The 26,246-nt window shown below is 46.4% G+C and overlaps 1 protein-coding gene across 1 annotated transcript in view; it reads right to left on the minus strand.

Moving 5' to 3' along the window:
* LOC135917823 (uncharacterized) overlaps positions 1 to 26,246 on the minus strand; it is a 75,543-nt gene that overhangs the window by 18,402 nt on the left and 30,895 nt on the right. The window contains exon 5 of the mRNA XM_070530496.1: positions 17,483 to 17,630. Within this exon, the coding sequence (XP_070386597.1) occupies positions 17,483 to 17,630 (148 nt within the window). The remainder of the gene's footprint in view (positions 1 to 17,482; positions 17,631 to 26,246) is intronic.

Here is a 26,246-nt window from a genome sequence, read left to right on the forward strand (position 1 = left end):
TCTAAAACGATGCGCGCTACTCTGGCGCTATCTCATAGCCGTTGTCGTCGCACTGCGCTTTTATTCTCACGCTTTCTGGATACCCTTCTCCGCTTTCGGCCTCATGCTTCCGCTGCACCCTCCTTTCCGCTTTTCTCTTCCCGTCTTTCATATACGCTGAGCTACGCGTTCGCTCTTTCATCCATCACTGCGCTCGTTCGCTCGATTACGCCGCCGACGCCGACGCTCGCCGGAGGAACGCACGCCTCGGAGCTCGCGCTCTGAAAAAGCGAGGAAATATGTTTTAACAGAACTGTTTGCTGGCCTAGTTGGTGCTTGCTGAAGGACATAATTTTGTCGCAAAGACACATAGAAAAGAATGGACGGCATTACCCACTTAGTTATTTTGGGTGCTGATCCAGGAATAAATGGAGAAATACACCCAAGTTTAGGCTGTTCACAAACCCCAAATTGCCAGATGTCAAACAATCTCATCTCTGACTGGTAAAGCATAGGTGTTTCATCGCTGTTGCGGTTTGAGTTTTTTTTTAATATTAAGCTTTCTTTCATTACATTTAGGACGTATTCGCTGGCTCATTCATTTATACAACGTGCCGTGTGTGCTACATTCAAAATTGACTTAGTATGTGCAAAATATTATGTGCGATTCCCACACGGCTACACATTTGTTTTTTTTTTCACTCATAGACTGCAACGTTGTAATTCTTAAGCCGTGTCTCTCGTATAACATACATATATAACATATATATATATACATATATATATATATAACATACATATATATATATATATATATATATATATATATATATGACATATACATATATATAACAGCCGTGTCTCTCGTATAATCGAAATACACGAGTGATTTCGCATTTCGCCTCCACCGAAATGCGGCCGCCGGGGCCGGGATTCGATCCCGCGACCTCGTGGTCAGCAGCCCACCACTATAGCCACTGAGCAACCACGGCGGGTAACGATAGTGGTGCGAACTCAATCCTCACGCATGGGTGCCGGCATTAGGCAAGAGGCATCTCTATATTTAATATAGAACCACAGGTAGTTTCTTAATTTTTTTCTTTCGATTCGTAGTCTACTGGCTTCGTGTGGCTGAGCTTCATATGACTGGCAGAAACGGATCCAACAGTCACTATTAACATAGATGGTAGAGAGGGGTCGTCGCGGAAATACGGACGCGGGAGGGAACCTAAAGCACAGCACAAGCACCGACTGTCTACTGAAGGATCACCGAAACGAAAAGACCGAAAACTCGTACGCACATGCTCGAGAGGAGGCAGCACTGAAATGAATGAATGGTGGAAACAGCCTGGATGGGAAGTAAGTGGATATTAGAAAAACTATAAACAGAACCCTGATCAAGATGGTGTTGAACGGGGCGGGCATTCTGGCTATCGCATGGTGACCTTGCTCACTGAACTGAAAAGCTCAGATATCGAGCTGAAAGTCGCTTGAGGAATTGGTGAAGGTATCATGCGCTAGCAGGCAGGCGATTACTGCCCCTCTTATTGAACTTTTGTTTTTTTTAGTTTTTTTACAGCAAAAGCTTTCAAGCACTCCGCCCCTAATAATAATAATAATAATAATAATAATAATAATAATAATAATAATAATAATAATAATAATAATAATAATAATAATAATAATAATAATAATAATAACTGAAACGAATAATTCAAGATGCATTGTTGCAAGCCAACGGGTATGCTGTAATCGTTTCTGATCAGCAGATGGGCTCTTGAACAGGAGGTATTGCCATATACGCAAAGGACAAAATTTATGTACAACTATGCACCCTGACTCGCAAGAGCACAATGGAACCGACTGTGGCGTTGTGTGTGCCGTACAAATGAAAGTCGGAATTGTGATATCCGCTGGGTGTATATCTGCAGGCACAACCAAGTGTGATATCGAGAAGTTCATGACCACGCACTTTGCACGGCTTAGCCATGATAAACTATCCACGTGATCATCGTATGAGACTTCAATGTACACTTTCCAAAGCATACAAGAAACGCTTCACTCAGTTTATGCTAGAAGAGCCTGATTTTGGGTGCCACATCATTACAAGTAGCCCAACTACTCAAGAACGGTTGTCTACGCAGCCACCTTTGATCAAGATACTGTCTCACGTTACAACCAAACAAATCCGTGTATATCAAAGTAAGCACAAAGCTATCGCCACTACTACTAAAAATTATTAATATAGATTCATGTACCCTTGTATAAGCGTGTTTGATGTGCTACAGCTTCGCTGGTCATCCACTTTTACAGAGTTGAATGGCTGATAATTTTTGGGGGGCTGTCAGGTATTCCACATATTGCGTATCTATCCAATTTTTTTCCAAGCCATTATTATTGCCTTCACTGATTCATTATCGCGTCGCGTGGCAGGTGTATGTAAAGTAACGGATTTAGAAGCAACATTTTTATATTGATATTGTATGTGAGGTTGTATTGTATGAGGTTGTTCCAGTGGCGCTGTAGGCGCCACTGGAATTTGCCGCTTCCACCAATGTACACGTAATCGTAGTACGCGCAGGGCTTGTTCTATGCCACGCATGGGAACGTTCCATTCTCATTTTGTCCTGGTCACTGCTCTGCTGGTGGCCTAAAATATAGGAATGAACGTGGACCAGTTGCACATTGCAGCGGCGCAGGTTACGGGTAAAATATTCTTGTAGTGTTATGGAGCGACAAGGCGCTGCATTTCGGCAGTATCACGTAGATCGGTGGACGTGAAACACAATGCTGCAATACGAGCCGAAATACGCCATATTCGACAGCACTATTGGACAGGCCTTTTGTGTCGTGTTTTTTATACGAAAACGCGTCTTTCATGAATTATAGGTGTAAGGCTTCGCCACTGTGATGTTTGAGTCGCACATCCGACGTAGCAGAAAATAAAGTAGATGGGCGCACGTGACTAACGGAAGCTCTCCAGAAGAAAAAATGCCAGGCGGCTCGGTTGGATGTCTTGTTCAGGGACCACTTCTCAAGGAATATTTGTGTTTCATTGGTCCATGTGGCACGGCCTTGTGTGCTGGCTTGTCCTGTCGCTGGTGGCGGCTCGGGAATGTGTCACTGCTGCTCCCAACCCAACTGTCTGACCTGCCTGGGCCTGGTCCGTCAAACTGGCCCGATGATATCGTGTGACTGAGCTTCTTAGTGGGGTTATTAGGTGCTGCCTTCTAGGACTATCTAGGAAATGGTCCTACTTGATGACGTTGTCTTGATACGTGCCCAGAAAGGTGGTAAAGAATGGAAATGGAGCGTTTGTAAGTTGCACTTTGAAGACTTTAGGGACGTGCATACTTTTTCACTGGCCAAATAGGGGCAGCGACAACGCAAAATGCTGCAAAAATTGGCAGTCATGGATTACAAACATGAAGGAGGAAGCCAGGTCCGCAACCACATAAACCTGGTAAAAAGAAGGCGGAACAAAGTCGGTGAGCGACTCCATAGTTCCGTAACAGAGATGAGGTGCCAATGAAGATATTGACAAGTGGTGGAGTAAGAATAGCCGATGTTAGCTGGCAACTTGATTACGAACAAAATACTTAAACTGGTGCTGCAGTACAGTCTCATCGTGCAAACGGCTAAGCCAGACAACGAAGCGGCCTGTGGATGGCGCTGAGAAGCAGCGAAGTGTTGCTTGCATGAAGCAGCGATGCTTCAGCAGAGCCTAATCTCTACAGTTAATGTTGTGGCATTTTACAGAAAGCCGGTTATGAAATAGATTAAATATGACCAGTCTTATTGTAAGTTTTGCTTTCATAGGTCAACATTGGTCCACAATCTAAACGCAACCCTCGGAGACTCGCTCAAAAAATTTAAATTTTGCTTATGTCTCACTCGCACTCAGACTCACCACAATTCTGCTCAACCACGTTCGCTCAGTTTCAAACGGACTAAAATTATTCTCAAGCAGGTAGACTTGGGTTATGGCTGACCATAATTTTAATCGACCGTGCTCCCTCTAAGCCTCATGAAACATCGACTAGGACTGACCCGGACTAAGACTTATGCATCGGTATATGTGTGAGAAACACGACTCAGGAGTCCGTTTGTCAAGACATGCAGGTAATTGTCATCCATTCTACAGTTTGTGAAAGCCACTATTCTGCAATGCGCCATTGTACAATGTTCTACGGAAAGCTTGTGATTCGCGATAGGGTCCACCCCTTTAGCGGAGTTGGTCTTAAACGTCATGCGCGTCGTGAGACTATGATCATTGTTGAGCTTTGATGCGACTGACTTCAGCCGTTTCCTTGTGCGATTTCAATGTGCCTTCACGTCGATCGCAGTCACTCACTCGTTAGAAGGAGTCAAGCCATCCATAGATGTCATGGTCTTCTATGCCAATGAAAGTGGCGATATCGTAGTGGCGTAATAAGCCAAGACAGAGCACAAAAATCACCGTGATAGCTAGTTTCGAAGAGTCTTCAGGCATGGAAAAGACGGTCTAGAATGTGCAGTTCCAAAAGTTATTGTTGTTTTCGGCCCATTACACATCTTGAGGCAGCAAGAAGGCTAAGTTACGAAGGACATATGACCTTAAGCAACGCGATCGTGACTTCATTAGCTAGTGGAACGATGCTTCTTTGCAGAAGCGCTTTTATATTTTCTATATATTTTTATTTTTTAAGCTTAAGCTTGTAGTCGCCGTTTTTTCTTACGCTGCCACCGATGCTTCCTTGCAGAATCTTGAAGCTGGTGCTTTGTACCGTGATTTGTTTTCGGTGCGTACTTGTCTTTGTCGCCCCAGTGTTTGCGAATGCTTATCTCCTGCCTGCAACAAGTCATTTCGCTGCTACGGCAGTCTAATAAAATGCATTGAATGCGAGTGCCTTTACAATTTGCAAAGCTGTTCACGCTGACCTGAGAGCACATTTAAAAACAAGCGACATGCTTGCTGTAATACGCGGTGGTAATAGTGTTGCTGGGATAGTCGCTTCATACTATATTACGGGCCATAAAAACTATAGCATGTTAGCTCAAATCGACATAGGAAACGGGCAGGCCACGTACAGCCTTCTGTTGGGAGCATGGCACAGTGGGAGGGGGAGTTGTACTTCGGCAGCCACTGGTTATGGGACGGCCGCGCGGGCTTTATCTTGAAAACGATCTGTTTTGGAGGTGTAGTCTAGGTGGGCTGTTGGCTCGTAGTTTTTCGTGCGCTATGTTTTCCCCGCTCAAGTTGCATTCAAGCGATAGACAACCCGATAGACCCTCGCTGCTGCTGCGGCGTTGTCTCACGCCCACGTTTTGACAGCAAGGGCCCGCGGTCATTGAGTGTGATCAGCTCCTGCGTGCACTCGCATCATGCTTGTTAATTTAGCCAGTTAGCGAACATTCACAAGTTTATACGTACTATAAAACTGCTACCCTTACTTAGCCGAACTGTCTACAAATTTTCTATCGGAATCGGTGCGTCGTCTTTCTGGCGAAACTGCGACGTTTTACAGCGAAACTGTATACCTCTACCGTCCAAGGAAATTTTTGTGTCGCTGGCGTGGTAAGCAAGAAACTCCCCATAAGTTGGCCGATTCCGGATGTAGTGCAATGCGGGGCGAACCCACCACGGAGGCGGAGCAGGCGTTAAGCACTTCCTATACGTGGGCCGACCCCGAAGAAAGTGCAATACCAGCCTTACCCGTGGTGGAAGTGAAGCAGGCGTTAAGCACTCCCCATACGTGGGCCGACCCGGAAAATAGTGCAATACCGGCCCGACCGGCGGGGGAGGTTTAGCAGGCGTTAAGCACTCCCCATACGTGGGGCGATCCTGAAGATAGTGCAACACCGGCCCGATCCTCGGCGGAGGTGAACCAGGCATTAAGCACTAGCCCTATGTGGCCGGTCGCGAAGTGCAATACCGGACCTACTCGCTGCGGAGGTGAAGCTGTCGTTATGCACTCCCCTTACGTGGGCCGATCCCGAAGATATTGCAATACTGGCCCGACCGCGGCAGAAGTCAAGCAGGCGTTAAGCACTGCCCATAAGTGGGCTGATCGCGAAGATTGTGCAGTGCCGCGGTGACCCATGACGGAGGTACAGTTCGTCTTTAAGGGGCCCACATACACAGCTTCGCCTGGTGATCCTTCTTCCCAGAGTGGAAGGGAACATAGTTTTTTTACTGATACACGTTTACCTTTGCATGTGTTAGCCTGTTTAGGGAAACTTTGTTTTGTAGTTAAGAGGATGCCTTTATTCTCCATCCTATGCTAGCTTTTGCCAGCGTCTGTGCATAAGCAGCGATGATAGATGAGGACGTGGTATGCGCGTTTTAACACTTTCAATTATAATCAGTAATTTGTCATATACCTGAACTCACATAATAATAAAATGCGGATGGAGCTAAAAGCTTTTTAACATTTTGATGTACTCATTAACCTATTTGTTTTCTTCCCAACCGTTTTCTTTCAGTAGTAATATATACCACCAAGAAAATGTCATATTGAGCACACTATTTTTTCGACCTTGTTAGTAAAATTTTCGTAGTTCCGTGGTTTGTCGCGTTAAATAATAGAAATTCTATCGATGTGTGAGGCATGCACAGAATGTCAGTTAAATATCCTTTGAAATTGATCGCCCACTGCTTACCTCACATTTTTATTATTTATCGCAATAGAAAAATTCCCACGCATAGTGTGGGAGAGTCGCTGTATGATTCAAGCTAGGCAACATAAACATTGTTTCCAACTACCAGCGTATTTTAATCTTGTCTCTGTACTATTTTGAGAAAGCCTAAATAAAATTTTGCATCATCCCTCGTTCACCTTCGTATGATTTTCAATCTAGTGCAATATGGGTTTTAAAAAGACGTCAGTGTAAAGAGTTTGCGCTTCTTTTACTGAACGGATATATACTTTAAAAAGAAGTTTCACAGAACACATCATAGGGGTCAACAAACACAAGCTGGGCGATGCGACAGTCCAGGCTTCGTGGAAAAGAGTATCCCGCTCATCCCACTTGCGTTGCGTTGGCGAAGCGGCTTAGCACGGTGCATCATTGTCGCTAAATGTGCGTCTTCTCTGCTACATCTTTTTTCCCCTCTCATGCCGCCAAGAGGTCAACTGAAGCGCTCTACAAATTGTAGTCATTGGTTTGCCGGTGATACAGAGCTTTACATTAGTGGACAGCAAGGCGTTCAACGAGAAATTCTTGAATGACATCTGGTAGGAACACATGGTCCCAGTAACTAAGTAGTTTGTGTTATGCACCGCAACGCAGCAGGAATCGTTGATGTAGGAAGGAGACAATGTCATGAGCTGTTGCAGCTGGCACAGGGACTCTTTCTTCGTAGTTGGTGAGGTGGCCTGTGGCCCCATTAAATGAGTGATTTCCAGCAGCTCTTTATGACAGTCGTCTATAAAGATATGTGCCATTCCGTTCAAATGGTCGCGAGGGGTACGAGGAGCATCAATGGTTCATAGGCAAGACAAGGAGCAGGCATGTGGCGTTGACAGTATGAGCAATACCTATTGTACTTCTGTGCAAAAGTGTAAATTTCACGCCAATAAAGTGAAAGACGTAGACTGCTTAAAGTTTTGAAATGCCTTTTGTGTACACACTGAGGACCGGCAGGGAAAGCGTCACATATATCAGCGCGGAGGTGTCTGGGAATAACTGGTATCCACTTGCGGTCTTCGAGACGGTTTTCGCAGTGATGGAGGACTTAATTACGAGTGGGGAAGTAAGCAGCATGTGGGCCAAGTGCACCAGATGGTGGACCTGCTGGTGAATGGGTGAGGTTATCCAAAAGAGCCAAAATGAAGTTATGTGGCTGGAATGAGTCTAGCGCCGGGGTACTGGCAATTTCGGTGGGGACAGGTGAACGGGAAAGAGCATCGGCATCGACGTGTTTCTGACAGCTCAGCGGCCAAGCCGGCCACAAGGATATCTCACAGACGACAGCCAGCGGAATTCATTTTAATAGACGACGACATCGATGGGTTGGCCGTACAGGTATGGCGAAATTTAGGTAATGTTCTAGATATTCAGTGCTCTTTCCCTGTAAAAAGTAGTTAGCTTCATCTTTTGTGAAAGCGCGGCTCGCGTAAGCAACAACATATTCGCCGTGTCACGCTTTTCGTTCGGTGATGGCAGTGGCAAGACCAACTGCACCAGCATACGTGTGGATTTTGGTGGGGGAGGGGCGGCTTCATCGACATATTACCGTATAGGGGGAGTGGTGATTAGACGAAGGAGCATCGCAAAAGCATGATCGCACACAGAAGAACAGGTGAAATGGTTCGAGTCTCTGCGAAGAATCCTTGTCAATGGTGGAATGATTGACGCAAACTTTTGGATAGAGCGATGTAAGTACTAACAGAAACTGATCAAACCAATCAAGTCTTTCAGGGATATGGCTCTTAGAAATAATGTAACAACGCGGAGCTTAGCGGCGTTAGGCAGAAGGCCATCTTTCAACATAACATGTCTGAGAATGGTAAACTTGTGCACTGAAGAGAACATTTTTATTCCAATTCAGTTGAGGGCCAGTGTTAGGGAGACAGCGCAAAAAAAGTCCCAGTCGATGTAGGTAAGTAGACAAATGTGGGACAAATACGATGACCTCACTGAGATCACATGCACACGTATTCCATTTGAGGCCGCGGGCAACAGTGTCCATTATGCGCTCAAAGGTTGCGGGAAAGTTTCGGATGTCAAAATGCATCATAGTAAATTCACATTGGTCGTCTGGTACAATAAAAGCAGTTTTCGCGAGATGAGCTTCAGCCATAGACACTTGCCAATAACCGGAACGTAGATTGAGAGAGGAAACGAACTCCGCAACTTGCAAACAATCTACGAAGGCGTCATCGATCCACGGAGCAGGGTAGACATCCCTTTGGGTTATCGTGTTTCACCAGAAAGAACTCGAATAGAAGCGTATCCTTTTTCTTAACTGAAACCAGTGCGGATGATCAAAGACTGCTTGGTCGCTGCATAATGCTACAGTTCAGCATGTCAACTGCTTGATCATCATGACGCCGCGTTCGGTTGCCCATGCGCGATATGATCGTTGCCGCAGCGGGGAGTGAGTGCTCGTGTTGACCTGGAGGCACACAGTTGACTTTAAGCCAAGAGATATACTGTGACAGCCAAAACCAGAAGGACCCTTATCAAGGAACTTATGAAGTCACGTCGTTACATCGGGTGCAAGCCGTTGTCTATCGCATGGCGGGAAAGGCCTTAGGAGGGTGCAGCATTTAGTGGTATAGTGTTTACTTCCGATAAACCATCAAAAGCTGGAAAAGTGGCAAGGATTTTGAAGGGCTCCACTTGCCCTAGAGATTCATTCGCAAGCAATTGAAGCGGAAACGGAAATTGGTTGCGCGCAAGTAATTCGGTGACGGTAACATCAAGGACAAGCACGGCGGCTGGAGGTGAGGGCCAGTGTCGATGAACAAAAGCGTCGCAAGGCGCCAAATGAGCACCACGACTGGAATTGTTGGAACAGAACACACGTGCCAGGAGAGATGCACGTGGAGAAATCCCAATGTAGGGAGCGATAATCAATTTCGCACAGGAAAGTGGAGCCTCATCGTATATGATATCGCAAAGTGGAAAGAAGGCGAGTTCAGCATGGAAGCATCAATTACTCCTTGAAAGCAGTAAATAAGAGCCCACCCTAAAATACTACCATTTGAACAAGAAAATAATACCGTCAACTCGACTGCGTAGATGTCTTCTTGAATGACAAGTATGATGGAGCACGCAGCCGTATGCTCGAGATGCTGTGCGGAGGTCATGTGCAGAAATGGGCGAAAGAAAGGTGTCGCAAGTTTTTCAATGGAACAGCAAAGTTTTTTGTGAACTACAGAGACGGCTGTCCCTGCGTGAATGAGAGCAAGCGTAGGGATACGTTCGACAGCGGCTTCAATACGTCGGGTGGCGAATGACGGGGGCTCAGGCTTTGCGTCAACAATGGACTTTTTGCCGGGGGCACTGCGCTAATAATGTTCGTGTCAGTGGTAAAGGCAAATCTATGTATAGAGGAGAGTGAGCGACGATGAGGAGGAGGAATCGGTGGTCGAGAGCTTCTCGAAGGTGAGGGTGGTTTGGCAAGTTCCTCATTATTCAAAAGACTAGCGCAATACAGCAGGGTCAAAGACAGAGAAGACGACAGGACGAGCACTAATCGTCCTGTCGTCTTCTCTGTCTTTGTCCCGGCTATATTTCGCTAGTCTTTTGAATAATGATGATACACCAACAAGCCCCGCTTTCTGCTTTGATTGGCAAGTTCCTGTCTGCAGCGTAAGGCATAGGATGGTTGTAGACAGGCGCAAGTGCGTCATCACGTGAAGGCAGTAAAGACGTGTGACATTTCCAGGTAGACGACACAAATAACAGATGGGCCATTTTTCCTAGATGCGCCAGTGAATGATGACTTGAGATCATGGTCGTATGCTTGCAAAAGTACGACGGAGGACGTGTGTGGCCGTGATCGCACTACGGATTCGGGATAGGTAAGCGGAGGCGGAGACGGGAACATCCGCGGTTGTGGTCACAGTGCGGTTTCGGCGTATGCTGGCGGAGCCGTGACTGGAAGCGTCCACTCGGCTCGAAACCCTTCAGACATCTGCTCTTGTATTATGTTCCCTAGCATGACTGAGTGAAGAGATTGGCTCCTGCGTCTAGAATATCAGGAACAGCTGGCGAGAAATTTGCTCACGTACGAAAACTTTGTAATGGGAGATTAGAAAGGGGGTGTACAGAGTAAAAGTAAAGTTGGAAAGCAACTCTTCTGGCACGGAAGGGTGACGGCTGACCAAGCCTTGTTGGCAGAGCCCATCATAGCTACGAAACATGTCAATAACTTCTCAGAACGCTTCGTAGGCTTTTCGAAAGCACAGTTACGAAGGCGCCCTTTCGATGTCCTTGTCCATATGCTAGATCGTGTCCACATGAGTCACTGAGGCATCGTTGCGCTTGCTCAGGTCAACGTTACTCTTCTGATAACTAATGAAGATCACCCCACGCTAATTTGATCAAGACAGTGGACGATGCTCCGCACTAAGCTCGCCAACCGCAGCACGGCCGAAGACATCGGTGAACTTGGTCTTGAATGCAGTCCGGTGTGGATGGTAATTCATTGTTTCAAAATAAATCAGCGCCTCCTTTCTAGCAAAACAATCCTATTTGTTAATTTCGCGTTGCCATCCAACTTCTCGTGGAGATTCACTCAGTCATCATATGATGACTACCTGTGTGCTACATGACTACCTGTGTGCTCTGACGGAGCGTGCCATGAAATACGATGGGGCGGGGTGAACGTAATGTCATACTCATTTTCGTACTCGTCATGTTGATATGTAGCTTCCAGATGCGCAACTCCCGTTTTAGGGAAAGCCATGCATTCTCCAGCAAGTATATCAAAGGGTCACAGGACACGTCGTCGGCGCGAACAAACAACCGGGGCAACGCGACAGCCTGGGCTTAGTCGAAAACAGTCTCCAGTTCGGGCCTCTTGCGGTCAGAGGCTGCTTGCGGGCCACTGATGCGACTTTGGAGCATGTATCGTTTTCTCTGAGTGGGTATCTTCCCCGCTAGCACTCGAAAGTTTTGAAAATCAAAACTTATGTGGGAGGAGGCACGAAAAGACACCGCGACTGCTCATATCCAGCGTGCTAGCGTGGTTCATTCTCGCGCTACATGCACGCGAGCATATTCTTCTTCACCACTCAGGAGGAAATATTCACGCCCCTACAGCGTCCTCCTCCCTTGTAGTGCGATACACGATAGAAATGTGTGCAAAAAGGCGCGCGTATGCAAAGAAGAGACACTACAGTACTATGCACTTGAATGGCAATGTCTACACTCCGTTCCAGACATAGCAATCAACACTGTGGAGGCTAGAGAGACTTCATGCAGTGGTTTCATTCTCACTTGGATATTGTTCGATGCTTTTTGACCGCAAATGCGTGCAACTGTCTTTTCATATAGGCTACGCAAGAAGTGTATGTATTGAATGACACAAGTTCTTATACCGTTGCTAAAGCGTTGTTTTAAAGCATCTTTATCTTATTTTTTAGTTATTTGGGTGTGTGTTTTTTTTTTATTTGCAACACGTCGCGAGGTGATTCTCGTGCACGCTCGCGCGATCGAACGCTGTTGGCACGCGGCGGAGCATGAACGGAACGTGAGAAGTTAATGTTTCTTGGCCGAACATCTTGCATAGCTTCCACAGCGTTCACTGCTATGCATGGAGCGGAGTATAGCGTCCGATAAGAAGTCCAAGTAAAGCCAGTTTCGGCCAACGGCACATATAACAGCGGTGGTCGTGACTGGTAGTATCTAGACACATGGCGCATTGTATTCCCCATTGAGGGCGTCGTCTTGCGCTGTCGATGTCTGCGCGCCGAATGCAATGCAGCTCGACAAGCAGAGTTGATACGTATTGCGTGGTTCTTGCGCGTGCTCAGAGTTCATGCCGTTGAGGGGAATAACGCTCACTACGGTGTCCTCGAACGGCGTGCAATGGTGGCAGTGGCGGTAAACTGCGAATGTCAATGTGCCTTATTGGCCTTGCTGATTCATGCTGCGTTAAGATTTCAGGTGCGGGCACGGCTCAGCAAGGCGGTGAATTGTGAGGACCAGCAAGGCATTGGTTCCGAGATGGCGTCGCAGTCAGTGCGGCTGCTTTTCGCCCGCTGTATAATTTGCCGGGGGTTTGGTCAGAATTGCAACGGAAAGCATATGCTGTCGATGTTGGTGTTGCAGCGTTCACACAATCCGAGAGTAATGTATTAGGCAGCGCCGGCAGCGTGGGTTGTGAGAGAGGCGAAGCAACAATGATGCCGTAGGGCGAAACCACGACCTGCCACGGGTTCTCGTAGATTGCCGAGCCTGGTAGAAGCTTAAGCTCCGAAAGAAGACCGTCTGGCAGCTCGCGACTTGCGTGTAGATAGCGCAAATATTGGCCACTCACGTTGACGTAGAAGTCATTCTGGAGCTGAAGACCCCAATTGGCAGACCAGCTCCTGCAAAGCTTGGGTAAACCACGGAAGGAATCCGCGGAAGGTGCGAGCACAGAACATCAGAAGGCTCGACTGCTGCTGCTTTCGGTGAAATCTCGAATGCCGACAGCGTCACGGTTGCCATAGTCGCTGAAGGCATTGCCAAGCTTTTGCTTATCGCGTCGCCGTGTCTGCGAGAGTGAAATTTGCGCCTAGTGGAGCCGGTGGGTGAGCCTTTGACTCGGTGATGAGTGAGGTGCCCGCAAACGTAAAGCTAATGGTATGCGGGAATGTCCAAGGAAGGAGAGTGGCGGGCCGTATAGTAGCCGAAAGCACTTGCGTTTGTACAAGTGAATTCATTGGAAAGAGTCGTCGCGCAGCTGCCTTCAAAAGCAGGGAGGAGGCTAACGGACCAAGTAGATGTTTGATGCTGGGGCTGGCGAGTGCTGACGATCGGCATGGGTGGATGCAGGCTATGTGGGGCGATAAAACGCGGAATAACGCGACGGTTCAAATGGCGTTACAGTATAACGCTCGAGGTAGTGTATTGAGCAAGGATGGCTGCACGCAAGTCTTCGTAGAAGTCGGTACCGTGGAGTGGTAGGCGGAGCTTGGAACGCAGCTGGAGCCTGCAACCTTGTTAATACGGAAGTGGCTGTCCAGTTGTGTGAAGCAAGTGTCTGACATGTCGATGTAGACTTTCTGGACACTAATAATGCTTGACACCTGCCAGACCCCGTGAGGCCACATCACTCTTGCCTTGAGAGAGTCGGCGCATTGCCCGTGACGTGGCGGGTCGTTATCGCCCGGATCACCAGTTTGTGGGAGGAGGAGTGAAGACGTAACCGCTAAACCCACGGCTTGTTCAGGCCGGCCAGCCATGGTGCCGCCAGGTCTCGGGAGTGGCAGACACCGTGGCCGCTCAACTGAAGCGCGCTACTATGCTCTCTTTTCGTGCTACATGTACGTGAGCAGTCTTCTTGTCTAGTGGCTCTGGAGGCGATAGTTGTGCTGATACACTTTGTTCCAGGTGTTTCTTTTGACCTCTCGAAAGCTTTCGATAACGTTAGCCATCAGGCTCGTCTCCAGAAACTTCATCACTGTCGTATAACACGTAGTGCCCACTCTTTATGTAATCGTATCTACATTGGCGAATACAGTATGTAGAAAGTAACAGGCTCACCACTTCTCTGAAGCTGGTTAATGTACTTGAGGGAAGTATGTTATGCCCATTTTGTTTATTTTATATGTCAATAAACTTGTTACCACTGATGCGTCAGTGAAGTACGTCATTTACACTGACCATACAAGTTCCTTTTTGTCTCGTCGCTGAAATGTTGAGTTCGCCAATCATATCATCATACATTTACATTTCTGTTATTTCTGGTCTATGCAAAACTATGTACAACAGAATGTCAGTAATGCAAGAGCAGTAATAAACAATCCGCGTCACAAAGACCTTGCCAGGCAGTTGCTATTTATCAATAACGCACCAGTGGAACACGTTCAGTGCTTCAAACTAGCGGCATCTACTTTTCTACAGTTGTGTCACCGCCACTGGCCCAGCAGAGGGAAAGGCACTGACGCGCCCACACGCACCCTAAGGTACTCTCGGCGTCTTCCTTGGGGAAGGGGAAAAGGAACGAAGCTGCACGAAGCTTAATCATGCCGTTCGCTAGACGGAGACAGTACTGCAGAGCCTAGCCAGACATCAGTGCTGAGCGTGCGCCATGGGGGAAAGAGAACAGAATGCGCGCACAAACGCGACCGTGTTCTCGCCGTTACTGCTTCCGAGGCGATTGTCTAACGGTTGTAAGTGCTCAGCCTGCTTGAAATTTCCAGGCTATCATTGATGCTTTGGTAGCATAACATAAATTGTTCAACACATGACTCAGTCGTAACAGACTGGACCACCTGGGGAGTAAGATGCCGATGGGAAGGGCACTACATCCTCTGTCCGCAGGGATTGCACGGGTAGTCGTAGCCTAAGGTTGGTGTCCAACAGCTCGCGTCTGGTAGAAGGTCGGCGAATCTCTCCCTACCGGTGTTTCATTCCACATTGAGAACACACCTAATGCCTTGTGAGGTGAAGCGGCTATCTCTGGCTCACAGTAGGTGTCAGTGGGAACCACATCGAAAATGCCGCCACTTAGCGGGCAAGCAAGAGATACATTCTCACCAAGCTCCACAAGGCGTATGTTCCCGTTTTTGTGCCACTATTGTATATGAATATAATACAGCAGCACTAAGATCTCTCTCATGTATTAGTCTACTGTAGAACACATACAAAAGCGAAGCATAACTGAAAAAAAAACTCATGCAGGAATAAAAACGCCCAGAGTTGATATCCTTAGAGCTCATTCCTGCGTTAGAGGTTATGACTTATGCCATCGGCGTTGCTTTTTTAATTCCACTTCTTTTAACGTACCTGCAAAGAATGCTGCTGCAAAGCAAGAATCCAGTGCAGGAGAAGGCCATTTTTTGAATGACGTTGTTTGTAGCCAAGTGAGAGAGTAATGCTTCGTCTCAATGGGGAACTTTGAGCCAGCAAGGTAGGAAGACAGTTTCTTAAGAGCCCTTACAATACACGCGCATTTTTTCTCGGTGGCTCTGTATGTCTGTTCGCGACTGGTCCACTTATGACTTGCATAGAGAACCAGGTGCTCTTCCTAACCCTCATCGTTTTCTTTAAGTACAACACCCATGCCTCGTACGCTACCATCACGCTGAAGTTCGAACTACTTAGTGGAGTCCGGCGATCTGAATACTGGTTGACTTGTAATTGCGCCCTTGAGGAAACCAAAAGCACGTTCTTTTTTTTTCGTCCATGATGACCTCTTGGGGCTCTGTTTCTCAGAGGGCAGCGGTTATAGTACTTGTCAATTCCGAGTACTTTGCAATGTACCTCTGATAGTTGCCTGGGAAACCTCAGAACGAGCCGATGTCGGTCTTCATGTACAGCTGTGGAAAATTCTGTCTCACGACCCCCTTCACGGCGGCGGTGACGGCTCCGTCCGATCACATGTTCAAGGTGGATTGCCTCTGCCTGCACCAGGAGGCACTCTGCTCCGCGTAGGCGCACCAGTACAGCCCGCATATGTTGCATCTGCTCAGGCCATGACGCGTAAAATGGCACACTGTCGTCTAAATATGGCAAAGCGAACTCTTCCTGCCCCTGCAGCACTCTGGCCATAAGGCTCGGAAAACAGCACGGCGCGTTCTTTAAGCAAAAGCTCAATCATTTGGGGCGAAAAGTACCCAATGGTGAAATGAATTTACCGTATATGCTAGCCTGCTCTGTGACGGGAGCCTGCCAGTAAGCTGTGACTATATCTAGGGTGGAATTGAATGGAACGCTGCTAGCTCTCTGGAAGCGCTCTTAAATGTTGGGAATTGGGCAGATTACATCCTATGTGATCGAATTTAGCTTGTGCTAACCGACGCGAAGACGCTGATCTTTTCCAGATACTTCAACTAAGATCAAAGGCAAGGTGTAGTAGCCTCACAAGCCTCTATCATTCCCAGTATCAACATTTTCTTCACTTTTGCCTCCATAATGTCGTACCGACTCCATGATACGGGGTAGACCTTACACAACGCTAATGGTGAGGACGGTATTTCGACGTCATGCAGAAGCACAGATTCCCTGCCTGGATTGTCCACAAAAATATTCCGATATAATTGCAGGAGGTTTTGCCCCTCATTTGACTGGTCAGGTGCCAACTGCGCTTTAGAAACCAGATTGTTAATTACTTCATCAGCGGCATCTCCGTTCGTCGCTGAAACTAACTCTGGAAACTCCACTGGTATCTCTTGAGCTACGTTTAGCAAAACGCCCACAACTGCTTCCCATTATCTGTATGGCTTGAGCAGGTTACGAAGGTAAATTTGCTCTACCAGCCGCTACTCCTGTAGGTGGTATCTGATGGTTTTTGAACAACCTAGGCTAGGCCTTACCATTGTACATAAATTTGGGTTTTCTGTGATGTTCGTAGAATTATCACTTTATCGCCCACCAAAAACTGACGCAATCTGGCTGTGCGATCATAGCAGATCTTCGCTCACTGCTGGGCCTTAGATATCACATCGCTTGATGATTGCCGAGCTCTTTTCATACCTTCAAGTAGCTTAAGGACTTATTTTAGCCTTCCCACCATTCTCGAATCGTGCAGAGCGCAGGCCACAGTGCGAATGTCAAGACTGTCAAATGTTGAAATGCCTCTTTTACCTTTCAAGCCATTCTAGTAGGTATCCAGCTGGCACTGTTCAAATCACCAAACTCAAGCCCGGCCAATCTAATGCCACGTCCCAGTACCAGTTCTGTTCTTTCTTGCAACACTATTTCTGATACTGGGGCACCATTTTGGGTGTTATGCTGTCTTTACTGCCGGATAAGCTATCTGTTGAAATTTACTTCAGTCTCTGCATTATATTACATGCTGCGTGTTAAACAACATTCTGATGACGCATATGTGAAAGTGCACACAGCCACGGCTTACCATGCGGATGCCGTAAAACTTATCTTGTGTAAGGTCATCCAAGACGTCCGAGGTTAGTACGGTTGGTGGCACCATGCGGCAGGTATTGAAGGTGATATCGGGTTCATGATGGTGCACAACAAGAACAAAAATATCCACCGGCACATTCCTGCACAAAGACATAGACGATCAGTATGCGGCCAGGTTCATTAGGTGCATTAGGCTAATCATCCGTTTTTTGCACTTTAGTTTTTTTTTCCTTCCATGATGGCTTTGTGGTAAAGCGTGCTGCTTCTGTTGCACAAAGTCTCGTCAGACACATTCCAGTGTGTCTTGCAATGCTAGGCTAGTTCTGAGAGTACCGCGCAGAATAACAAGGGAAATTATTTCTTAATTCCCACTCTTACAGACTTTAAGCCAATACATCGCTACGACACATAAAATCCCAAGACATATCACACTCGCTGCATTTGAATTCATCTATTAACCCTCGAGGCCGAAGAATGTGCAAGGCTAGCATAAGCACTGTCAATACCTGTATAATATTGTGACACTCAGAATTATATAGACGCCATTGAGACTACTACAAAGGCAGCTTCAATGAAGCTGCAGTACCCTGGGTAACTATCTTGATACACCAAGCACGAGCTCACACGCACTGGAGCATGCTTACATTATTCGTGGTGGCACCCATGGCGTGAGTATGATTTTTTTATCAGGCAGAAAGAATGGTTAGAATGGCTTCCATTAAATACCATTTGAATGCAGCATGACTAAATGAAAATCCAGTGATAATAAATTTAGTATACGTGGGAGGACATGAGAACGTACTTAACTACCGTCATAGCCCGTCATCATGTCAGAAACTGACTAGTGGCTAAAAACCACTAATGACGCTGATCACCTTATGAACGCTATGAACTCTGAATTGTAAAGATATGTGAAATATCTTCCATGAAGTATCATTTTCTGTTAAAGAGGGCGTTAGCAATAACCGAAGTCAAAATCTTTATATCGCCTTGACATCTGCAACAGCCATTCAGCCATAGTTCTCATTTAAAATGGGCCATGCCTCGTGCAATGTGGGGAAGGTATGAGGCAGAACTAATCTCAAAATGATGTAACTTTCATTTATTGCATTTAGCATTGAATCAATACAGTGAGAAGACGTATTGCCACCATCGAAACTAATTTTGTATGAGGCGCAAACTGCAGCGAAATTTATCTTTTTGGGCGACTTTATCATTTGTGGCGCAGCCTGCCAATGCGTCGGATTGCTGTCTTTGAGGAACTCTTGTGATGTTGGTTCAGTACCGCCTAGCATCGGAGAAATTTTGAGGGACATTTTTCGTTATTGCAGAGCACCACATTCCCAGTGATGCATGCCTAATTACCCTAGCTGGCGTCAGAGATGTTTATTGAAGAGCGTCACACACCTACTGGCACATAACCAGTGATCCAACTTGGCGTCAACGAGGTTCGTTAAAGACCAGCAGAGACCGAGCGGAACATATGCAGTGCACCAAGTCAGCGCGAAAGACTTTCTTCGAACCGTGTCGCCGACCTGGTGGTGGTGGTAACAACTTTATTGAGACTCTGCTCAGTTATGACCTGGCAGGCCCGAGTCGTAGAATGGCCCCTCACGAGGAGCGACCCTTCCGGCCCAGGCAACGAGGGCTTTTTTACTTTTTCATCCGGCGTTCTGAGCAGCTCATCCCACGTCTGCTGTGAGGGAGCTGGCAGAAGGGACCTGGGAGCGGGTAAGCCCTCGCACCCCCAAAGAATGTGATTTTGGGTAGCCAATGTTTGATTTGTGCAATTTTGACATATTGGGTTCCATTGCCCGTTGGTAATTATGGCTAGCCAATGTGGGCTGGGGAACGATTTAGTTTGGATTCGACGCAGGATCGAGGCTTGCGCTCGCGTGAGGCTTGCATTTGGAGGCGGGTAGATTCGCCTTTTTTGCTTGTAATAGTTTGTTATTTCGTAGTATGTCGTCGGTGCCTCATCCATGGGATCCGAGTCTGTGGGGCACATCTCCCGGTTGACTAGACCTCGGGCTACCCAGTGTGCCTCCTCATTCCCTTGATTCCCCGAATGGGCAGGGACCCATACGAGTTCAACAGTGTTTTCATTATTGAAGTCCCGTAGGACTCGCGCTGCACAGACGCCTATGCTGCCTCTCGAAAAGTTGACTATTGCCCGTTTGGAGCCGCTTATGATAGCTTCCACAGAGGGATTCAATTCAATTCAATTCAATTCACTTTATTTCAACACCGCAATGTTGAGGACCGCGAACAAAAAACCATTTATGGCCAAAGCCATGGCAAAAGCCTTTTATGGATGGCCAAAGCAATGGCAGTCTCTTCCGCTTCCATGGTGGACGCTGTTTTTATGGTCGCGGCATTGAGGATACTTCCCTCTCCGGTCACGACGCTCACTACGAAAGTTTGGTGATTTTGCTTTGCTGTATCGACATAAGCGGTATGCTGGCTGCTTCGGTACCTTTCTTGAGGGGACTTGGCTCTGGCAGACCGCCTCTTGTCGTGTCTCCCAGAGAGCATGTTCTTGGGTAAAGATTTTATAACCAAACGGCTTTTGACCGCACCGAGTAATGTTGTTCTTCCGGCTGAATTCATAACGGGATTCAGCCCGAGTTTACTTAGAATAACCCTGCCAGTTGCGGTGCGGGAGAATCGTTCACGTTGGGCTGTTTTATGGGCCTCCACGAGTTCATCTAGGGTATTGTATATAACTAGCTCAAGTATTCGTTCAGTGTTGCCATACCTCGGGAGGCCAAGGGTAGCTTTATGAGCTGTGCGAATGACGCTGTTAACCTTTTCCTTGCCAGAAAGGCGTAGGTGGTAGTAAGGGAATGAATACACGACGCGACTGATCAGGAAAGCCTGCGTCAAATGGCAGACATCAGCCTCCTTCATACCCCGGTGTCGTGTGGCTACTCGTCTGATTAGGCCACATATCTGGCGGGCTGTCGTCCGTAATCGGACATTCGCCTCAGAATTATGGGTGTTATGTTGAATTAACATGCCCAGGACTCTTATAGTCAGTACGGGTGGAACTGGGCCGTCTTCCATACTGACTCGTATAGGGGAGGTGGCGTCCGTTTCGGTGCCGTGTTTGGTTGATTTATCACGGATGACGAGAAGCTCTGATTTTGTCGGCGAGCACGCTAGACCATTTTGTCGCACAAAATTTGGTACGGTATCCGCGGCCGCTTGTAATGCTTCCGTGATTTCTCCATCGGAACCGCTATTTGTCCAAATGGTGATATCATCGGCATAGATGGAGTGTTTGATATGCGGGATCCTTTCCACTAATGGAGGCCGGTTTCGCATGGTCACATTGAAAAGGAAGGGGGAGAGGACCGCACCCTGAGGGGTGCCCCTTGTACCTAATTGAAATTGTCCGCTTTTAATGTCCCCAAAATGTATTTCTGCAGTGCGGTCCTTGAGAAAGCTTGTAATATAGCTCTAAGTGCGCTTCCCAACATTCATTTGGGCTAGATTTGTGAGTATTGAAGCATGTGACACAATGTCGAACGCTTTACTCACATCCAGCCCTAGAATTGTACGGGTGGCTCTTATAGGACCCGGTTGTAGGATATCTTGCTGAATTCGCCACATAATGTCTTGAGTGGATAGACCTAATTCCCGCATCTACCGTGACCAATGCTGGCGTGAAAGATTCGTTTCAGAGCCGCATGCATATGCACATTGCCACATTTTCTGTGACCCAAGTTGGTCCAGTAGTTGGTTTCGTATCCTGTTACCTCAGCACAGCTGCCGAATGCGCTACCCTTTCGACCCCTGACAACCCTGTAACCCAGTTAAGCAGCAGAACTGTGAAATACAAGCATATACAGTAAAAACAGAGACATCGTCTCCGCAAAGTGCATGACTATCCTAAGAATGTTACTTAATGACGACACATTCGGAGAACAGCATAAGATACTGTAACATCTCAGCTAAATTTTACAGTGAAGCTCTAGTGGCTCAGGGTTCGTGCATTTTTGTTCTGCGTCAACAAACTGTGGGCCGATTCTGGTGATAGTGCACCAAGGGTCCAAGCGCAAGGGCACCTACGCCTGTGGACTCTGGGTAGTGGGCTCCGGAACCTGTAACGTGCCCTTCGACTGCACTCTTCGTGAAGTCCTGCCTAACGTTCCCCGTATAAGCGGTACGTTCTCGCTTTGTCCCAGACTACCAAATATAAGCGTTCTTTCAGGCCAGATTACGCGTGAGAAAACGCGGCCGACCTGCCGCTCACCGCGGTATACGGCCAATGAGCAAACACAGCGTTCGTACGCAGCCCTGCAAATTTGGCATCCAAAAAGCGCGCAGAAGCATTGAGAGAGCGTAACAAAGCGAAAGGTGCTTGTAGTTAAGAGAGAGAAGCTGTGAGGAAGAAAGAAAAACGAAAGGCAAAAGAAGAGAGCGAATAGACAGAAAGAAGTCGTCCCCCTTGCGCATTACTTTGATGGCGCAGGAGGAGGAAAGACTGCGCCGGCCGGGAATGAGCAAAACATAGCGTGAGCCGGCGAACAAGGCGATTATTTTCGGTGGTAATTATTGTGATCACTTTACCAGCGACATTATGCGACTGTGTGCGCGTTGTATACGCATGTGGACGCGTCGATGAACGTCCTCAGTGATGTAAGTGATGTTCAATTCCGGCGATGTTTCCGGGAATTGTAAGGAGCCAGTGACGACATTTCGTGGGAGTGCCACCACAGGCCGACAATCAGCAGTGGTGAGCCTCCATGTGCGCCCGATCATCGGGTTATGGTGTGTTTGCTGTAAAGCTGCAAACCACTGTTGACTCGGTAGGTTGATGGTTCCTTACCATACTACGAAATCTTAATTTCAGCCATTGCACTATTATAGGCCAGCAGATAACGAATCTCGGTGATTAAAAATCTGAATGTGTAGTACTAATGCGGATACGCGCATAGAAGTTTTGGTATGAATTACCTATTACTGCGGGCGTAGTTCTGTTTCGGTTTCCTGAGATTGCATTATTGCTGGCGTTATTTTTTGCTTGCGTAGTCAGGTGTACTTTAGTTTAAATTTCATTCGCGGACTTTTCGGCGCTTTATCGCGGCGCTAGTAATCGTGCGTAGCCTCCTAAGAAATATACCGTTGTTCTTATCCGCTTCGTCGACATTGCGAAATGAATTCATTGTATTTAATAGTTGAAGTTTGTCGAACGACTGCTTTATATTGAACTTTTCTTTCGGTTTGTTGTACATTCCTCGTTGTAATGTGTGCACTTGCCTGGGTTTCTCGTTTTTCTGTTCAATGCGTCGAGTTCACTGGAATTCAAAACCTAGTTTAGCTCGAAGCTTGTTTGACGAGAAAATAATAATTTAACTGTGACGATTCAGCAGCAGAGAAAAAGTGTCGGTTTGCACTGGAAGCAGGATTGCCACAGTATATCCGGGAGAGGAGCAGTGCAGTCGTTACTTGTAGAAGGGGCGAAGTTCTATGCCACAGGCAAAATTTCAATGGCGTGATATCTCACGTCGACCTAGGAGTTTCAAATTTTATTGCAGACTGAAAAATCTACATTTCTGTATTTTTGTCGTCTCCTATTGTTGTCAGAAAGCAGCGTTGCATTTCTAAAAATCTATTAAAGAACAAAAAAAAACACAAGTTGGACATTGCGCTTATGTCTAGTGATTTCTGTGCAGTGTTGGTTTACGGCTGTGACGTACACACTGGCTCAAAATAGGCCCCAATAAGACCTTTCTTGGGAGATTTTGTTTCTTATATTATAAAATTTCGGCAATTTCTTTTTATTTTCACCTAATTGTTTATTTCTACACAGGATTAACGCAGGAGAGGCCGACATTAATAACAACACTAGCAAAGAAACAGAATACCCGGCTCTCCACTGCAAGTATAGAGTGGACCATAGCAACGGTAAATAAAAATCAGCCCCCGCATGACTGTTCCTTGCAGTTGAAGCACACAAAGGGAAAGGTGATATTTAGCTGTCACAAAAAGTGGGGTGGGGTGCAGAGACAAGTGTTTGCAATATTGCTCGCATGAGAATGACATTCAAGCACTTGCACGCGCTCTGCTATCATTGCAGCTAAACACACATTCAAGAGCCCTCTCACTCGTTTCTGGTGATTTCACAAGAATGGGAAGTCACTGAGTTTAGGCGAGTGTAAATGAAGGCAAATGCGGCTGAACGCCAGCAAGTGTAAGGGGTATAAATGAGTGCCTCTGAGTGCCACCTGAGGATGTGGGCCAATTAGTTATTATCTGCAAATGCGAAGAAATGTGACTCTCAAATAAACTACAAGCCCAAGAAAACTGCGTTGACTTCGAAGAGGACAAATACTGCTTCTGCAGAATACGAAAAATGCAACTGAGCACATTTTGCTAGCTTTAGTTGCTTGCTCAGAGCATTGCGTGTCTGTCTCCATTGCCATGCCTTGAATTATTTGTTTACACTGGGCATGCTCTCATTGTACTCAGATTAAGTAGGGATGGATTCCAATGCTACTAATGAGAGTGAAATCTCAAACACAGTGCTGTAACTTCAAATGTCGGACACATTCACATGTTAACAATCTCTTACGAGTTATCCACATCTGAAGTGTGTGATATATTAAGCTCTGATTTCTGTAGAAAATCATCGCCACCTAGTTTCATAATGTTAAGATAGAAAACTGGATGTGTTGGTTGAGCCTGATGTGAGGTGAAAGGCGCAAAGATGACAAGAAGTTAAAGACACAGATCGGGTGCATTATTTATTTCCAAAATTGTTCTATCAGGAAAAAAAGCCACTATTTTATATTCGCAGCACTATCACGGTTCAGCTGGGCACATTCGTGTTCCGGTAGAGCAGTTATGTTTGCGATGAGAATACTCAAGCAACATTGACGTGCCTATCACCTGCCTCAACGATCCCTTTGGTCTCAAATACTAATCTAACCCATTTGTCAGAGCTCCTGTCAGGCGTGGAAATTTGGCGTACATTTGAAATCTCTACAATGAATTGCCAGGTGGCCCTCTGTCCCTTTTATAACATTGTTTTGATGTTGCCTCGGCCTTTCATTCACGCATTGTTCGGTTTGTCGCACATACTTTCTACTACATGACAAAGAAATTTCATAAGACTCCTGCCTGATAATCTACGCATTCATTTTCATGTTGTGTAACATAGGCTGGTGCCTTGCAAAAAAGAGTTGCCCATTCTGCAGAACCTTGCAGGCTTGCACGGGTAGAAAACACCACCTTTACATAAGCTTGCTTCACAGTCTTCTTCAAATTAGGTGCCATTCGGTGTATGTAAAATATGACGGCTGCCTTTTTCGCGAGGTGACTCTTGGGCCAGTTGGCGAGCTCACAACTTCTTCAAATTTATTTCTGCTAAGAAAAGTGGCACAAGTTGTAGGTTCCTGCCTCTACTTGTAATTCAATCTGCTTAAGAAAACTCTCTCCAGCTTGATGCGGGCAGGAGATGGAAACATTCAGCAGGCACATGTCAGCCATGTTGCGTTTGACGAGATTGATTAGACTGCCTTGACTAGATTGCCCATCGTCGTCCTCACGCCTTTCGAATAAGGTCAGTTTTATAATGCTGACGCATGCTCTTGGAGAAAGGAGAAGAAAGGAAGGTAGGCCCGTTAGCGAGCGTAAATACAAGCGAACTACTCTGTGCTGGGGAAAGGGAATAAGGAAATGAAAGGAAACAGGAGAGTCTATATCTCAGATAAAAAGGAAAGGAATGTGTCCATGCCAATGCAATGCAGCGTACTCTAGCAACAACCTGCATGTGAAGGAGCAGGGCAACGCAAATCTATTGAGCACAGTCTCGAGAATAGTTATCTTCCTCAACAAGGTGCAAATAAATGTATTCGAGTTTGGTTTTCTAGCCGCACCACAGTGAGGGCAGTCACATAAGAAATCTCGCATCGTTGTCTCACAGCTTCATAAGTTTACGGTTAGCATGGAGACTTGTTTAGTGCAAGATCACTACTACATGTGCCTTGAACAACTATCGAACAAAACATAGCCCTAACAGGCGCCAGGTGAAAGATTTTCCGGAATTGTCTAACATTAGGTGGAATTTCTTTTTTCTTCCAGGTAAGACGATTGACTGCTGGTCCAGGATTCATCACGACAAATCATTCTGAGCATATACGAAGGATATCTGACGTGTTTCTGTTGACGAAGCAATTATGTCAACATTGTATACGTATTTGAAAAGGCTTCTTTTTATCTTACTGACAATGTATACATAAAAAACTTCACTTGCATCACTTTGCCTTCACCTTAACACTACGACTTGTATAGGTGTGTGCTCCACAGCTAAAGAAAATTATGTTGCTTGACTTCGACAGTAGTTCTTCAATTCAAATACGTAGATTTTCGTGCAGCAGTTTCACTGCTTCTTTTTTCATGCTAGTCAGGCATAGGTATTTTTTTATTAGCTTAAAGTACTTCGCTGCCTAAGCTCCACATACAAATAACTTACCTATACACTAAGTTTCATACGTATGCGTGTTCTGTTCCTCATATTCACTTCTCTGCTATTTTACATAACTTCGGTTCTAAACAAATCTTTTTTGATGAACGAGAAAGCAATGAATTGAGAGGCCTAACTTTTCTTTGTCACAACCGCATGAAGTTCATGCAAGTTTATGCGTCATGCTTGTTTCACACTTTAAAATCTGCTAGCGCGCGAGCACTGTCTGTCTGCTTTTGTATTTCCAGTTGCAGTTTGTCTTTTACTTTTTAATGTCAGCGCT

Source organism: Dermacentor albipictus, unplaced genomic scaffold, assembly GCF_038994185.2.
Source record: "Dermacentor albipictus isolate Rhodes 1998 colony unplaced genomic scaffold, USDA_Dalb.pri_finalv2 scaffold_156, whole genome shotgun sequence".
Classification (NCBI taxonomy): Eukaryota; Metazoa; Arthropoda; class Arachnida; order Ixodida; family Ixodidae; genus Dermacentor; species Dermacentor albipictus.